Genomic DNA, 18,539 nt, shown 5'->3' on the forward strand with positions numbered 1-18,539 from the left:
AATGTGTTTTGGGCGACGGTGTTTACAAGTGTTGTGTGGGTAGCCTCTCTAATCAACTTGACGTTATACACAACACTTTCTGTTGTCAGTAGATGGCAGCATTGGTTTAAAAGGTGAAAATGTTATGACTACAAAATGACTACAAATCTCAAGACATTTATCACCTAGTTGTTCACAGGTCGGCACCGGATTAGGAAAACGTGATCTCAACACAGGAGCATTAAACTATTAATGCGACCTGCATATAGTGACCGAGAATGGTCACCTAATTATCTTAACAAAAGTGCATCATTAGCATTATGTTTGTTGTCTAAAGGGGAACATAATGGTAAAATTTTAGATTTTAATGTTATCCGCATATAAAGGACAAATAAAACATCGTTAATTTGTAAGAAACCTCAATGAAAACGGTGCAGGGTAAGTTATATTAGCTATTGTTATGAAAATGTGATAGAATCCGTGATGTTAGCTGTTTGACAATATTGACAAAGAGACCACAGTAGGACAGTTTTGTCTGAAGCCAGTGTTTTGTAATGGCCTTTTTGCATTCTGCCAGCAAGACCTTTAGGAGGTATGTAATCATTTGTACTTAGCCCATCATGGATGTCCAAGATAGAGGGATGTGAATGTTGTGCCTTCCTCGAGGGCCAGTTAGCCCACTACCTGCCTGTCCTGAGCCAGCTAGTCTGCTACCCACCTGTCCTAATCCTACATTCCCTGAACCCCTAGTGTCCTATGGTCCTATCCGGAAAACAACAGGGCGTGCTGGGGCGCTTGCATGTGGTTTTGGCGCCAGGGCGCAGTGGGCACGTTCTATTCCCAGGTCATGGCCCCAGCCCAAGCCAATTCTGACTTTATCAGCTTTTCAATGAACATCACTGCGGAGTTGCGGATGCCATAGATCCTGATATTGTTGCACATTGTTGTTTTTTTAACACATGCCGAAATCTGAGAGATCTCTTTTCAGTTCGGCCTTGACCACAGTCATCCCTCATGGCTTCACTTCTGAGTCCAACATTTTGTATTTTCTGCAGCCTCAATTTTGTCCTGTTGGGATTTCACTAGCTATAACTTCTTTCCTGATTTCTCATTTGGCATTGTTTCGTAACCCATATCCTCCATTCTCATGTTGTCCCTATTCATTATTATGTCAATTTGAATGAATAGAGATTCTTGAATTAGGGGATATTTAAGGCTACCAGAGCTCTGTTACTAAGCTCACATGCCGTGTATTGTGCCACCAGAAGTCCTTTTGTTAAACTTTTTTAATTATTAATTATTCCAAGACAAAACTAATGCAAACCCAATTGAAATACAGACAATCAACAAATCAACGAGGTCCTTTCTCTCCATCTCCCTCTGTCTCTATCTCTCTCTATACATTCAATGATTTTAAGTAGCCAAACGTTACACTATAAAAACGAACTGGATCGTTGTTAATAATAATAATAATAATAATAATAATAATAATAATAATAATAATAATAATAATAATAATAATAATAATAATAATAATAAATAATAAATAATAAATAATAAATAATAATAATAATAATAATAATAATAATAATAATAATAATAATAATAATAACCTTTACTTGTATAGCACCTTTCATACAAGAATTGCAGCTCAAAGTGCTTTACGGTAGTAAAAAAATACACGAAGATCAAGAGCAATGCATAAAGTGCAGACGTAAGATTAGGCATAAGATTAGGCATAAAATAAGCATAAAATGAGCATAAAATAGACAGCAGCAAAATAGACAAAGGCAAGGTAAGGCATAGAACATTAAATCACATTGTTTGTCATATTAGGATCAAACATCTTAACACTTTCAGAGCCCTTGATTAACCCGTTGAATGTCACCATCCACTTCAATGTTAGCGTTAAAAACGCCTAATCTATTTTTTAAATTATGGCTATGTGTCTAATCTGCCCGTTGCTTATCAATGACTCGTTTGCAGTCAACATTGTCGAAGGGGATTGTTTTTTTATCGGTTCATTTTCGTTTTATAGCATTTTGAAAAGCCCTCGTTTGAGGAAAATATAAAGATTCCATGATAAAAGACATTTACTGGAATATTCTAGAATACACAAAAACGTTTTTCATCCTATTTATGAATTGTTTTCAAATAAACAATATTTTATCGATAGTATATGTGTACGTATGCACGCTATAGACGCAAGCTGAAATCTATTCTCTTATTTCCTCATCAGCGATCGCGCACACACAGACACATCACACATAGGGCAAACACTGAGATCTCAGCGAATACAACTCTGATTATCCCATGACTGGTAAAATAGATTCCTTACCTCAGATCAGATGTTCTCCAAAAAGATTATTCCAATTCCTGATCGCCATTCCAAATATCGATCACGCTTATTGATTGATTATTGGCTGCTGTGAATATATATTCCAGGCCGATTCCCGTCCCGCAATGACTTCCATGTTGATCAGACTTCTTGCCAGCACAAGGAGCCAGCTGGCTCCGCCTCTACATATCTACAGATCCCAGGTCAGTCTAAGCGACTGACCTGCAGTTACACAGGGATAGACGATAGGGGGCACTTTTTTCCATTCTGAGCTCCTGTAGGGGCTGGTGTACCAACGGGAGACTCGTTGATGAAATATGATTTCAGATCGCTAATAAAACAATAAAACGATATTTGTCGTCGTGGACACTCAACAGGGGGGCTGATAAAACAAGATAGGTCATCCGTGGCACTGAAAGGGTTAAGCTTCTTTGTTTGAGGTTTGATCACTGATATACACATAAAATAGGCATATCAACCCAGTATTTCAGTCTGGATGGTTGATGATCATAAAGGTGGTGTGGGGATGGCTGGTTGGAACAGCCACACCTGCCCTGGGGGTCAAGCTAATCAGAGGTGGGATCAGTCACACCTGCCCTGGGTCAAGCTAATCAGACCTGGGAGCAGATGTGGCTGTGCACCTGTTGCACATTGAGGTAATCAGTGAGCACAGGTTAAATCCTCACACACGACTAGGAGAGCCTTTGTCATGACATCATTATCTGCTCCTGCCTTGCCACTCTCGTCAATAAACTGGTTTGTATTCACCATAATTTCTGCCTGTGTCTCCATGTCGGAGAGCCCGGTAAAAAGCCACTTAGGTGCCGTGTGGCAGGGTCTACTGCAACAATAAATAGTTCACTTCATTAGCTGAAATATTCAAAAATCATTAAGCTATAAGTCATTCTCCCTCTCTCTTGTGTGTGTGTGCATGTGCATGAGTGTTGTGTATTAGTGATTCTGCTTAAAGCCAGGACTCGACAATTTACATTTAGTCATTTAGCTGATGCTTTTATCCAAAGCGACTTACAAGTTCTGTACGACAAGCCATCAGGAAGGGCACAACTCTATCAGCTGAGCAACAATGTTTATCAAAGTGTTGAGTGCTACAGTGTAGGTTAGTTTATTAGGACAAGTGCATGACAGTACGGTTAGTTAGGGTTAGATATTTATTTTCTATTTTTATTTTTTTTATTCAGATAATGGTTGAAGAAGTGCGTCTTTAGTCGACGGCGACAGATTGGACGTGATTCGGCTGTCCTAACTGGGGTGGGTAGTTAATTCCACCATTGTGGGGCAAGGACTGAGAATAGGCGACTTCTCTTTGATGACCCTCCCGGAGCTTGGATAGGAGTAGGTCTGAGGCGGCCAGAAGATGCAGAGCGTAGGGGTCTTGAGGGTGTGTAGTTAGAGACCATTGACCGGAGGTAGGCGGGAGCGGTTCCCTTTGCCGCACGGTATGCTAGGTCGAGGGCCTTGCAGCGGATTCGTGCAGCAATGGGGAGCCAGTGCAGGTCCCTAAGAAGTGGGGTGACATGGGCCGACTTCGGTAGGTTTGAGATCAGGCGGGCCGCTGCGTTCTGAATGAGTTGAAGAGGCTTAGTGGCAGTGGCCGGGAGGCCAGCGAGCAGTGCGTTGCAGTAGTCGAGGCGGGAGATGACTGTTGATTGGATGAGGAGTTGGGTGGCTTCTTTTGTCAGGAAGGGGCGGATCCTTCTGACGTTGCTCAGGAGGAATCGGCAGGTTCTGGTCGTCGCTGCGATGTGAGCAGAGAAGTTCAACTGGTCGTCGAGGACAACACCAAGGTTCTTGGCGGTCGGGGACGCAGTCACAGCTGCATTCTCGACTGTGATTGAAAGGTCGGTTAGGGGGGAGGATTTGGCCGGCAGGTGGAGCAATTATGTTTTGCTTAGGTTCAGTTTGAGGTGGTTGATCGTCATCCAGGCGGAGATGTCGGACAGACAGGCCGAGATCCGCTCAGAGACGTGGATATCTGAGGGAGGGAAGGAGAGGAAGAGTTGAGTATCGTCGGCATAACAATGGTAGGAGAAGCCATGAGACGTGATAATGTTACCCAATGATTTAGTGTAGAGGGAGAAGAGAAGGGGTCCTAAAACCGAGCCCTGGGGGACACCCGTCCGCGGAGGTGGCCGACAGGGTCCCTCTCCATGACACTTGGTAGGAGCGGTCATTGAGGTATGATGACAGCCATGTCAGCGCAGAGCCAGCCACTCCCATTCCTGCGAGGGCTGCAAGGAGGATCTGGTGGTTGACTGTGTCGAAGGCTGCAGATAGATCTAGGAGAATCCTTTGCATTTGAAATAAGATGTGTGCAAAACCAGAAAAAAGATGTAGGCGAACATGTGCGAGTAAAGATGATAACCTATAAGCTGACAGTTCAATGACCTAAAGTTAAATGTCTATTCTGTCATAATATACAGATCACAGAATACTAATGGGACAGCCCAGTAGAAACCTCAGGTAACCCCCAGGAATAAATTGTTACCATCCCAGAGTCTTGTACTGCTCCTAATTTTCTTTTTATTATTCTTAAAACAAATATATGTGATATATGTGACCCGGCACGGTCTAGGCCGCCATATACAGCTACCATCCAAAAATCTAAATATACTGTGCTATAAATCTTAGGCCATACCGCCCACCCACACCAGAGTATGTCGTATTACATTTTTCAAATAAGGAAACGGATAGAACATTTCAAAGCAGTAGAAATTGCGAATATCAAATGTTTTACCTATTTCTAAATCGCGCAACGTTTGTCATTTCTGAAGAATCCTCTCCGCCGAGATAAGGCGGCCTAGACCGTGCTGCGTCTCATATTGTAAACCCGCCTACGGGTTTGGCAACCTCTAAGGGTAAGTTAACACCCTGTGCTTCTCCGTCTGGGATGTGTATGAAAGAAAGAGTTGTGCGAGAACAGTGCACGTACTGTACGTCAGGCTTTCCTTCAGCACAGCAGGCCATATAAATAATGGATATCATACAGAGGTGCATTTATACTTCATGTTTCACAGATGAAGAGAGAAAAGCATAATGAGCATCTATACGACTCCATCCTGCCACTGACGCCAATAATGCAGCCGTCCCCGCACGGCCCAGACCCCATCTGCATCCGCATGATTTATAAATACGTTGACCTTTCCCCCCCTGCTCCTCCTGCAGCTGCACTGACGAGCAGGAAGGGAGAGGAGGAGAGGGACGGAAGGGAGCTGTGATTGACTCTGTAATAAATGGCCTATGAAGCGCAGAAACCTGTTCGATTGCAAGCGTATGCAAATGCTCCAGGTGGGGGAAAAGAAAAGGAAGGAGTGTCTGTGTGCATGTAGTTGTAGTTTTGCTGTGTGTGTGTGTGCACATGTGTGTGTGACTGTGTGTGTGCGTGTGCGTGTGCGTGTGCGTGTGTGTGTGTCCAACTGTGTGTGTGACTGGCATTTCCGCAACTGCTAGGTGCTTTCACCACCTGTGCCTCCTCATCGAAAATGAGACGAGGTCCTTTCAGGGGAGACGAGAAAATAGATGAAGATGGAAAGAGAGAGAGAGAGAGAGAGAGAGAGAGAGAGAGAGAGAGAGAGAGAGAGAGAGAGAGAGAGAGAGAGAGATAGATAGATTATGACTTTTACTGATTTCATAAATTGTGTTGGTGAATTGAGGGAATGTCGCCATTTTCCCCCATGACACCAAAAACTACATCAACCATAAGTGTAAAAACGGTCAAAGATGAATCGGTATTGAGTCGGTGAAAACCACAACAGAGACATCCGATAGGTGGTGGGAGGGGGGTCCTGATTAATGAATAAATCTGTTTTCCCGATGTACCTCATTGGATACGATTAATGGATCAATCTGTTGTCGGCCTCTCCGGTGGCTGGCCTCCCTGGTGTTGGTGTTGGCAGACATTACAGAGAGAGAGAGACAGAAGAACTCACCATGATGAGGGAGCTCAGCAGCATGGCCTGGATGCGCTTGGTGCCCTGGTGCCTGAGAGGAATATAAACAAGACACAGTCAGCCAGGAGCCATTATCCCGGGGAGCGAGAGGGCGGGGGAATGTGGGGATTGGGCAGAGAAGAAGGGGAGCGGGGCGTGGGGATTAAAGGAACACGCCAGCATTTTGGGAAATTAGCTTATCATCTTCTCCAGAGAGAGACAAGAAGATAGATACCTCTCTGTGCGTTCAGTAGAAAGCTATCTGGCTGCACGTTAGCCTAGCTTAGCACAATGAATGGAAGCGGACAGTGCCAGTTAGCCTTCGGGAGAAGTGTTAGTTGGACAATGCCTAGGCTAACCGGCACTGTCCGCTTCCATTCATTGTGCTAAGCTAGGCTAACAGAGCGGACTGACATGGAAACAGCTGGAAAGCAAAGCACAGGACAGAGGACCCTGGCGAACTGTTGTCGACGGCCTATGCTCCCCCAAAAGGAGCGATAGGCGTAAGTAAGTAGGCTAACGTGGAGCCAGATAGCAAACGGTAGATAGCAGATAGCAAAGAAGAGGGTAAGCAAATTTCACAAAATGTTGGCGTGTTCATTTAAGTGACAGAGGCTTTAAGTGACTCCTAGAACCCACCTCACCCCTGCCCACATTGACAACCTAGGATGGCTTAGAGTAGACGACAGAGTACAGCAATTGCAATGGGCCTGGTCTACAAGATACACTACACGACCAAGGTACCCATGTACATGTCAAAATACTTCCCAAAGGTCAGTGAATACCACGATCACAACACCAGAGGGAGCTCCACAAATCATGTTAAACCCAGATTCGGCTCAAACAAGGGACTAAACACGTTTCGCAATTATGCCACATCAATGTGGAACGCCCTACCCAAAGCTGTAAAGGAATGTGAATCACTACCCACTTTCAAAAACACTCTCAAAGAACACCTACAGGAGACTGCAATTCGAAAACTGGCCCCTGCAAATGTCCTAACCCAACCCCCAGTACAGGAAATTACCAAGTATGGCTTTGTCAATATTCCAATGTACAGTGTACAGTTTACATTTTGGTAAATGTCTTCTAATCTAGAAGTAGGTGTGGTTTAATGTTTTTTTGGTAGATGTCTTCTAGGCGTAGGTGTGGTTTAGTGGGGTGTTTTGGTTGATGTCTTCTAGATGTAGGTGTGGTTTAATGTTTTTTTTGGTAGATGTCTTCTTGACGTAGGTGTGAAGGCAGTAGATTGACGTAGTCAACAAAGTTCAGAGTTTGTACGGTATGGGCAACATCTGTATGAATATAGCTGCATATATTTCTGTTTACGTACCTGTATACCCACTCTGTGCATGCATAATGTAACTGTAATGCGCTGTAATGTGCTATATATACTATATCTATATATATCCCAATCCCATACTCTGATTAGTTATACCACTGGCCAGTATGGCTTACTACCATAGTATATTTATACTTGTATCACTGTACATTATACTGTACATACTACATCAGATTAACAGATTTACTCAGTAGCTTTGTTATATATATCCCATTGAATCACTTGTTACACTGTATATACTGTATATTACACACCTGTCCTGTATATTGTTATGCACTTTACTGTTACAGTACCTTGCACTCTGGTTAGATGCCAACTTATTTTCGTTGTGCTGTACTTTTAAATTTGAATCTAATATATAGTACGTGTGATATCTGCTTCATTCACCTTGTCCTCAAATGTAAAATATGAAATTCCCAACATGCATGGCGGTACATGAATTCACATTGACAGCAGACTCTGTAGGAAGGTTGGGTCTGACGTGCTCTGAGAGCACAGCACTATTAGTTCACCCTGCTGACGACACTGACAGCAACTGAAGCAGAAAAGCTGTGGAATTGAATAAAAGGAGAGCGAGAGAGAGAGGGAAACCGAGAAAGAGGGAAAGAGAGAAAGAGAAAAAAAAGGGAAAGCGAGAGAGGAGAGAGGAGATGAGAGAGAAGAGAGGAGAGAGAGAGCAAAAAAAAGGGGGAAAGCGAGAAAGAGAAAGAGGAAAAGAGAAAGAGAAAGAGAAAAAAAAGGGAAAGCGAGATAGAGAGATAGCACCTAGTGGGCTATAGGAGGTGAAGAGGAGGTGGAGGATGGGAGCATTTGTTTGATTCAGGATTATCTCCGCTTGCACTCTGGTAGGCCTCTCCGAGATTAGCTGGGTTTTTTGGAACCAGTCCCCTTTAGATGCTCCAGGAGCTAATTCACTCTGGGCGTCCAGAGCAGCGGTGGGGGGAGGGGGAATGAGGGGGGCGAAATGAGAGGACATAGTGTTCTACGGAGCTTTGGGAGAAGAAACAGAGGTGTGTCATAGTGAGACATGGAGGAACCGAGATGCCACTCTTGTTGGCTACTTTCATCACCAGCTCTGGCAAAAGACCCGGGGCTATACAAAATAAATGGAGATGATGAAATGTGTAGATGTTTATTTGATTGAACAACAGATTTGTCATATTTAGGGTCTTAGAAACACAGTGAGGTTTTAAACTCGGAATGACCTTCAACCAATCTTTATTTTTTTTAAAGGGTTTTATTATATTATGGGTGCATGCTGATGACGTATTTCACCTCTTTTAGACTATTTTCCAACAACGATGGTGAGCTAGGCTAACGGTTTGGCTAGTTTCAGGGATTAAAGCAAAAAACAATTCTCCTGACTGAACTTTTTTTCAGGCCAAGTCATATTCTTATTTTAACCTCCACTGTATATATATATTTTTAATAGCGTTAGCGTTTTAAGGGAGCCTACTTGTAGAGCCTACTGTCCTGACTGACTATAGACCCTACTGTTGTGGTTGTTGTGCCAGGCAGGGAGGCTGTGTGCTGGAGAGCGTGCATGCAAGTCTTGTGGCTAGCTTCTGATTGATGGCGAGCTAGCACCCTTTTCCCATTACTTTGAACCATGAACTAAACGGCTTGTTATCATACAAACAAGGGACTAAAGACGTTTCACAATTATGCCACAACAACAATGGACAGTCTCCTCCCCACCGTTTGTATATATTTTTTACCACCCACCTAATGTACAGTCTTCTCCTCATCATATATATATATTTACTGTTAGTATCTCTGGGTAACAGTACTGTATATTTGCATATCGTATATGTGACAAATGTAACAGTACTATATACCTGTGAGTCATGTATGTCCCTATGTCATAAATGTCATGATGTCATGTATGTTGTGTATGTCATAAATGTCACCATGAATTGAAAATGGGGGACCCTTATGATGTAAACAAGACAAACGTCTTTCTCTGGTCTGCATCCCCTTAACAATTGTGTGTATTGCTACTGGATTTACCAGATCCAGAGTGAATGAATGAATGCAAACTTTATTTAATACACAAGACCCTCTTCTTGGGACCAAGTAAGGTTTCGTCAATAATCCAATGTAGTTACCCCTCCCCCCACCCACCCACCTCCAATGTACAGTCCCCCCACCCCACCTACCCAACCTCCTCCAATGTACAGTTTCTTCGTCAAATGTATATACTCTCTTTTTTAGACTATTTTTGTATCACAAACAATACTGTATTTGTAAATCTGGTATGTCATAAATGTATAGATGTAGCAGTATTGTCTATCTGTATGTCATGTGTGTCATATATGTTATGATGAATTGAAAATGGGGGACCCTGATGTAAACAAGACGAAAGTCTTTCTCTGGTCTGCATCCCCTTAACAATTGTGTGTATTGAGCTGTACTGTATTGTACCCATTCTGCAATCTGTTAATAACATTTTCAATCAATCAATCAATATTTAACAGATTGCAGAATGGGTACAATACAGTACGGCTCAATACACACAATTGTTAAGACCAGAGAAAGACGTTTGTCTTGTTTACATCAGGGTCCCCCATTTTCAATTCATAGTGACATTTATGACATACACAACATACATGACATCATGACATTTATGGCATAGGGACATACATGACATACTACAGGTATATACAAAGTTGCAGAGAAGTGGGTGTCGAATCTCATGACTAAACATCTCGATTTGGGCCCCACCCCACTTAACCCAATGCAGTTTGGATTCCGTGCCCTTCACTCAACAGAGTCAGCCAACTGTCTGTTTGTTGAAAAGGTCAAGAGTGCACTAGAATTCATAGCTGTCAACCCTACCGTTTTTCCCGGGATTCTCCTGTTTTTTTAACCTTCTTCACGAATTGGCACGTATTTTGTACTTATTAATTTTTACACTGGCAGCAGTGTAAAGTATGCCGAGCTGATTTCAATGTCTTCTCACACGGTGGAAAACAGGACGTCAGCGAATATTATGTGTTTAGAATATGTTGCAACGGTCGGATTGTTATTAAAAACGGAGGGATACTAGCTATGATGTGTAGGAGTTGGGGAATATGAATTGATTGCTTTAAAAACGAAGAGAAATGTCATATTTACGCTGTTTAAAACGGGATGGCGGACGAAAAATCTTCGGCTTTGGCTTAACGTGTGACGTTAGATTCAATTTACGTGCGGGGAAGTGGTTTACGTAAGGATTAATGACATGAACTAAGGTTGGGTGAGAGGTGTGAATGTAACTGTGAAAGCAGATTTTTAAAAAATCAAGTTGGTTTGGCATATAATGAGGAAGGTTGCCGATAAGAATGAACATTTTTTACTTCCTGTTTTGGATCACTGGGGAGTTTGGTTGAATATCGACGTCTCTCATTGGTCTGTGTGCCTGGTATGACTGAACAATGTGACCTCCCATTGGCTTAGATGAATGAATGACGTCAGCAGAATAGTGACGTGCTGCACTGGTTTGCGTGAAAGCAAGTCAGATAAAGTTTGGATGAATGTTTTGTGACTGTTGATATGAATGAAGACATATGTTTATCTCTCGTGGTATGTGAAGAATGATTGTTTACAGTTAAGATGTGATGTGAGTGTCTGGATGTGGAAGAGTGCAATAGATGTATAAATGAGGGAATTCCGTTTTCACCACAAGGTGGGAGCAAATCAATTACAATGGCTTGTTTTTAGCAGAGAAGGACTTCTTCCCCCATTTTCAATTCATCATAACATTTACAGTAAAACCAAATACATTTACAGATTACAACCTTTATTTAATGGTTAATATTTTGATAAAAAATAATTTACTGTATTTTTATAGCATTTACACTTAAAGTAGGAACACAAAAGTAATCTGTAAAATAATACAGTGCATTTCCTGTGAAAAAAAGATTTACAGTTTACCCTTAAACGAATGGCTGGGTACATACATGTTTTGACCAGCAGATGGCAAGCGACGAGGCAGCTCCATTGGGAGGGGGCGGGGCCGAGTTGGAGGGGGCGGGGCCGAGGGGGCGGGGCTAACATGTACACGTTTTGTCTCCTCCCTATGTTGACAGCTATGCACTAGATAGCAACAAGTATGTTGGTGCTGTCTTCTTAGACCTTAGCAAGGCTTTCGACTTCACCATAATATCCTCCTAACCAGACTAACTCACTTCAATTTCTCAGCTGCTAAAATAGAATGGTTTAGATCCTACTTATCAAACCGAAAACAATGTGTCACGGTCAATGGTGCCAAGTCCCCATATCTAGACAACCCTGTAGGTGTCCCTCAGGGATCAATCCTTGGGCCCCTGCTATTCTCCCTGTATATCAATGACCTGCCAAATGTGTGTCCCGAACTCAATGTACAGATGTATGCCGATGACGCAGTCATCTACACACAGGGCAAGGACATAGAGTTGATTACATCTAGGCTCACATGCGCCATAGACAAGGTACAATGCTGGCTAAACAGCACCTGTCTCCTACTTAATGCGAAAAAGACTGTGTGCATGTTCTTTAGCAAGCGTCCAGAAACCATCAAGCGGTCCAATGTGAGGAAGGAGGGAAGGAAGGAAGAACTAGAACTTGTTTCCCAATTCAAATTCCTTGGGGTCATCTTGGACTCAAACCTGACCTTTAAGAAACACATAAAGAAAGTGAGGAACACCATCAACTTCAACATTTCCAACTTCAAACAAATACGGCCCTCCCTAACACTTGAAGCCGCAAAGACATACCTACACTGTATGGTCTTCTCTCACATTGAATATTGCCTTCTAAACTGGTCATTTACTGGGGCCACAGCCATGAAACCCATAGAACAACTTTACAACAGAGCATTGAAGGTATATGACAGGAAACAGTACTCATACCACCACTGTAAAATCCTGGATAAGCATCAAATTAAAAATTTTGAAAACCTCAGACGTTATAAAAGTTCCTGCTTTGTATATAAATGCCTGCACAGATTAGCCCCTCCACCTCTCAAGGAGTTTATCCACGAGAAAAGGAACACTGGATTAGCCACTAGGTCAAACACCAGAGGGGATTGTGAGGTCCATTTTAGAAAGACCGCCTTCAGCAAAAAATGTCTATCGATAAAGGGAAGTGGAACATGGAACAACCTTTCCGGTCCCCTTAAGGGAATGTACCACCCTGTCCACCTTTAGAGGCCAACTCAGGAAATGGCTGTTAGACAGCCAAATATGCACTCATTAGGGATGCTAGTGATGTTGTACTGACTGAATGTCATGTTAGTGTGGTCATGTCAGTGATGTCAGTTTTTATGAATGAACGTTGTATCGTCCGTTTTGTGTTTGTTTTATGTTAGGACTAGTGTTGTCAAAAATATCGAAGTATCGATACATATCGATACTGAATATTTAAAACGGCTTCAATACTCATTTCCCGAAGTACCGATACTTTCTGCAGTATCGGTACCAGCTGGCTTGCTCCCGCAAGTTGTTGACAGACAGACGCGCTGCCAGAGCCTTGCCCTTCCGCCTCCTCCTCCTCCTCCTCGCTCAGAGCAACAGACACAAGCTGCTGCAGCCTCCTCCCCCTCACAGCCGGGCAGCGCAGCCCTGTCTTCAGTTTGTAAACAACGCTATTATTAGCTAACGTTAGCTGTCGTTCCTCCGTTAGCTTAATGCTAGCTAGCTGGCCACCTATTACTTCATGGAAACGGAGTAACGTCAAGCCGAGCCCACTACACTAGTACACGCATGAACTCGACACAACTACCCCGTTTCCAACGTTAGGTCTAGCGGAGCCGGAGCCCATCCTACACCAGTACACACATGAACTCGACACAACGTTACCCCGCCTCCATGAAGTGTCCAATTAGCAGCAATGTTGTTGAAAATGTAACGTTAATAAATGCTCCGAGCATAGCTCCGGAGATATATATATATATCTCTGGTGACGGGTCATAACTAGAAAGGTGCGCTCAGTAGACCTAAAATCTCCAGCAGCCAGTCTCTCTTTCTCTCTCTCTCTGATCTAAAGATAAACAAAGGGTTTTAAAAGTGTATTTATCTTCTCGTATAGTACCAGAGAGAAGCTGAGGAGAATCAACCAGCAACAAAAGCAAAATTTGTTAAAAAAAAAAAAAAATTATTATAATAAAAAAAAATTATTATAATTTTTTTTTTTTGTATTGAAAGTATCGAAAGTATCGATACTTTTCAAGGTATCGTATCGAAGTCGAAATTCCAGTATCGTGACAACACTAGTTAGGACTACGGGTGGACATTAGCCCTGTGCTATTCCCGGCATATTTACGTCCTTATCATGCTGTGATGTTATGCATACACATGTAAATGTGTAAATTAATTAATTTGCATTGTCCTTAATAAACAAATCTTAATCTTAATATAGTAATGTTACATTTGTGACATATACGATATGCAAATATACAGTAATGTTACCCATATATCCTGACAGAGTATATACATATGATGGGGAGGAGACTGTACATTAGGAGGGGGTGGGTGGGTGGGTGGAGGGGTGGGAGAGAAATATACATACGGTGGGGAGAGAATAACGGTGGGGAGGAGACTCTCTACACAGATACACCTGTGTGATGTTGCTATGGAGTTAAGCTAATAAAGGATACTCACAACCACAACAGGGGACTCACGTATTTGTACTGTGAAGTAACACGACAATGACAAATGTGTTGTTTCTGTTTTTCTTTTTGACATAGTTGCGGAACACGGAACAAGTTAACTCACCACTACAGCCCCCAGTAGCCTAGCCAGTCTCTTGAAACACCGCTATCTTCAAACTTCCATTCCTCTCGAAACTTTCTTTTGTTGGGTGGTGCCGCTCATCCTTTTTGTCTGAGAAAACCGTGGTGGTTTTTCTTTTTAGTGGCCGGCTTTCTCCTTCCATTTAACCGACGCTATTAAGCTAACGTTAGCTAATCGGTATAGCAGCGTTACAGTGCAAGCATGTGGATGACGTCGGTAAACAAGGAGAGTTGATGCGCAAGGCTGCAAAAAAAGGTGACTGTCGTAAAACCAAAACACACCGCAGTTTTAATGATTTCACATGACTATTTTGTTACCCGCCATGTGGCGGACAGACCTCTCAGACCTCGCAAATGTCACTCGCCCAATAGCCTCCAGCTGCAACCGCGGAGCGAGCAGCGTAATCCTGTCTCTCAAGTCGCTGAGTCGTGCCATTATTGCTCCGCAGCTCGCCAATGACTGCTTGGCGTGCCGCGATAGAAAGAAATTCCCTTTTTCATGATATTTGATGCCTCTGATTGGCTCAATTTAGTTTCAATCTGTATGCATCTACAAATCATATTATACCAGGTAGCCAATTCCGTCAGACTCCGAATCAAATTGACGGAACTCCGAATCAAATTGACGGAAACCGGTCTGGAGACGGAACGCTTTAATGCCTGTAGTTTTCACATGACTATAAATATTCTATTTACAATATTGACATTCCTGTTAAGCGATTGATTGCTATCGAGGAGATGTCTTCCAGGACCACATGAGGAGGATGCATTTCACCGTGAGGGGGACGAGCAAGAGTGACTCACTAGAGAAATTTAAATGGTACAGATAATATGGGTCTCTCTCTGTTCGAATGCGGTAGAATAACTGGAAAATGAATGAATGAAAACTTTATTTAACAGATTGCAGAATGGGTACAATACAGTACGGCTCAATACACACAATTGTTAAGGTGCAGACCAGAGAAAGACGTTTGTCTTGTTTACATCAGGGTCCCCCATTTTCAATTCATATTGAATCTGTCTGTTGTCACTGCTCAGTATAGAAGTTTATGATACAGTAGTTTGTATGCCTGTATTGCCTCAATATATTACTCTCTCCATCTCTCTTCCCTATCCCTCTCCCTTTCCCTCTTTCTCTGTCTGATGGTTAGTCTAGGCATTATTATTTTCTTACGCTTCAGTGTTTGTGAGTGTGTGTGTGTGTCTCACCCGATCTTGACTGTGTCCAGGGTGTGGCAGGGGGAGTGTGTGTGTGTCTCACCCGATCTTGACGGTGTCCAGGGTGTGTGTGTGTCTCACCCGATCTTGACGGTGTCCAGGGTGTGGCAGGGGGTCTCGTACACCGGCACCTTGCCCATGATGAACATCATCACCTCCGCCCGCTGGTAGTCGGGCAGGTTGCCCCCGAAAAAGCCTGGCCGCCGGGAGGCAGTGGAGAGAGAGGATCATTACGGTTATTTTCAACCCTTTCCTCCGTATCTGACATCATAACGAACCGTTCTTTTCTGTATTTCGCTCCAATCCCAATTTAGTCGTTATGCCAATTCCCTTCCTGGTCGTTGCGCGCATTGCCCCACTGTCGGCCTAGGGAGAGTGTAGAACTACCACATGCCTCCTCCGATACATGTGGAGTCAGCCAGCCGATTCTTTTCACCTGACAGCGAGGAGTTTCACTGGGGGAATGTAACACGTACGGAGGTTCAAGCTATTTCCCCCCGATCCCCTCCTTGCTGAACAGGCGCCCCGACCGACCAGTAGGAACCGCAGTTTACAACGACCAGGACACATACCCCGCCGGCTTCCCACCCGCTAACACTGCCAATTGTGGTAGTAGGGACGACTGACCACGCCGGAGGTACCGCTGACAGCTGGATTCGATCCCAGAGTCTCTGCGGTGATAGACGAGTGCATTCTCCACTGCGCTATCCAGCCGCCATAACGAACCATTCTGACCAAAGTCTCATCGATAAAGAGGCACAGAACGTTCTGTGTAGTTGTCTTTCCTCCAACATGAAGTGTACTGTACACGAAACCACTGGTACCACTGCTTTTAAATATTTTTTAAGTACTCTGATCTATTTTAATTTGTATTGCTGCCTATGTTTACCTTTTCTTTCCTCTTTTTTTTGGTACTTGTTTTTTTTTATCTATTTTTAGTGCTGCTTATAGTTTTTAATATGGTCCCTCTGTACAGCACTTTGTGCCCCTGTGGCTGTTAAAGCGCTTTATAAATAAAGTTGGATTGGATTGGACTGGTAACCACTTTCAAATGCAAATGCCTAATTTCTGGGAAGTAGATAGCATGATATTACTGTTCCACTGTGACTTGTAGACAAGATCCAGTAATAAGACACCAACTTATTACATTTGTGTTCATATATTTCTCAAATGGACCTTCTAAAGCTTCCGTGAAAGGCCTGTATTGGATAATGAATGAGCAACATGTGCTGCCAATCCATTCCAATGGAGCACCCAGACCTATCTCAAACCCTGCCCTCTTTTCTTGATCCTCCAATCACAATCGATGCTTTCCTCTGACAAGAAAGCAACAATTATGATCGGAGGATCAAGAAAAGCGCAGGCGGAGTTTGAGTTGAGCTCAACGAGCTTGCTGCCGATACCACTCAGGGGCGGAGCGTGTTTGGGGCACGTCTGAGTGCCGCAGCGCTAGCATTTTATAATGTTTTTTTTTTTTTATCCACTTTTTCTCCCATTTTCTATATTTTCTCCCATCCCAATTTCGTATCATCCAATTCAACCCTCCCCTGTCACGAACGCCGTTTCTTGCCTCCCACAAGCCGGCTGCAATGTGGACTAAGTCATACATAGCACAAGTCCCCTCCGGTACTTGAGGTAACAGCAGTCGCATCTTTTCACCTGCGCAGCTCGATCTCTCAGTGGCGAGGAGTAACACGTGAGAGGCTCACGCTGCCCCCGACACTTCCTGATTCTACTGCGCAGGCGCACCAACCGACCTGTAGGAGTCGCTGTCCACAACGCCCGATCCCCACCCATCAGTTTCCCACCCCCTAATACGGCCAATGTGTATTAGTATGAACGACCAGCTAAACTGAAAGCAATGTGGAGCGCTGGGCTCGAACAGGCAAGCCCAGCGTCTCCGTCATTCGTGGCGAGCGCCTTGCCCACTACGCCACGTAGCCGCCAGCATTTTATAATGTTGAAACTTTTTGTGGAAGAACACTGCGCTTCACATGACATTTCAGAAGTTGTAGATAGTAGGGTTGGGGGAATTGATACGACGACATGTGGAAATATTTTTGCATGCCGATATTATATTGATAGTGTGACACCAATGATCAATATTAAAGAAAATATATATTATACATATATAATTATTATTTATTTGTATAAATGTTTTGCTTGAAAATCCCATTTTGCTACAATACAAATTATTGGAGTGAGTTGAATAAACTAACGTCATCTTATTAGACAAAACATACAAAATTGTTGTGGACATAATTTGCAGTTAAAAAAGGTAATTACATTACAATATCGTGACTCTAGTATTGTGATAATGTCGTATCGTGGGGCGTCTGGTGATTCCCACCCTAACAGACAGCCAGCATGGATCAATGTAACTGGGCCGCCCCACTCCACCTCAGACTGCCCCCCCACTCCCCCTCAGACTGCCCCCCCACTCCCCCTCAGACTGCCCCCCCACTCCCCCTCAGACTGCCCCCCCACTCCCCCTCAGACTGCCCCCCCACTCCCCCTCAGACTGCCCCCCCCCCACTCCCCTCAGACTGCCCCCCCCACTCCCCCTCAGACTGCCCCCCCACTCCCCTCAGACTGCCCCCCCCACTCCCCCTCAGACTGCCCCCCCACTCCCCCTCAGACTGCCCCCCCACTCCCCCTCAGACTGCCCCCCCACTCCCCCTCAGACTGCCCCCCCCCCACTCCACCTCAGACTGCCCCCCCACTCCCCCTCAGACTGCCCCCCCACTCCACCTCAGACTGCCCCCCCACTCCCCTCAGACTGCCCCCCCCACTCCACCTCAGACTGCCCCCCCACTCCCCTCAGACTGCCCCCCCACTCCCCTCAGACTGCCCCCCCACTCCACCTCAGACTGCCCCCCCACTCCACCTCAGACTGCCCCCCCACTCCCCCTCAGACTGCCCCCCCACTCCCCTCAGACTGCCCCCCCACTCCCCTCAGACTGC

At 44.1% G+C, this 18,539-nt stretch overlaps 1 protein-coding gene across 1 annotated transcript in view; it reads right to left on the minus strand.

The window, feature by feature from the left end:
• The window catches only part of efr3a (EFR3 homolog A), a 463,079-nt gene that overhangs the window by 80,571 nt on the left and 363,969 nt on the right, over positions 1–18,539 (minus strand). Inside the window, exons 10-11 of the mRNA XM_084327782.1 lie at positions 15,657–15,771; positions 6,265–6,316 (exon numbers count right to left, since the gene is read on the minus strand). Of these exons, the coding sequence (XP_084183908.1) occupies positions 6,265–6,316; positions 15,657–15,771 (167 nt within the window). The remainder of the gene's footprint in view (positions 1–6,264; positions 6,317–15,656; positions 15,772–18,539) is intronic.

Source organism: Notolepis coatsorum (assembly GCF_963971535.1).
Source record: "Notolepis coatsorum genome assembly, chromosome: 13".
In the NCBI taxonomy this organism is placed as follows: domain Eukaryota; kingdom Metazoa; phylum Chordata; class Actinopteri; order Aulopiformes; family Paralepididae; genus Notolepis; species Notolepis coatsorum.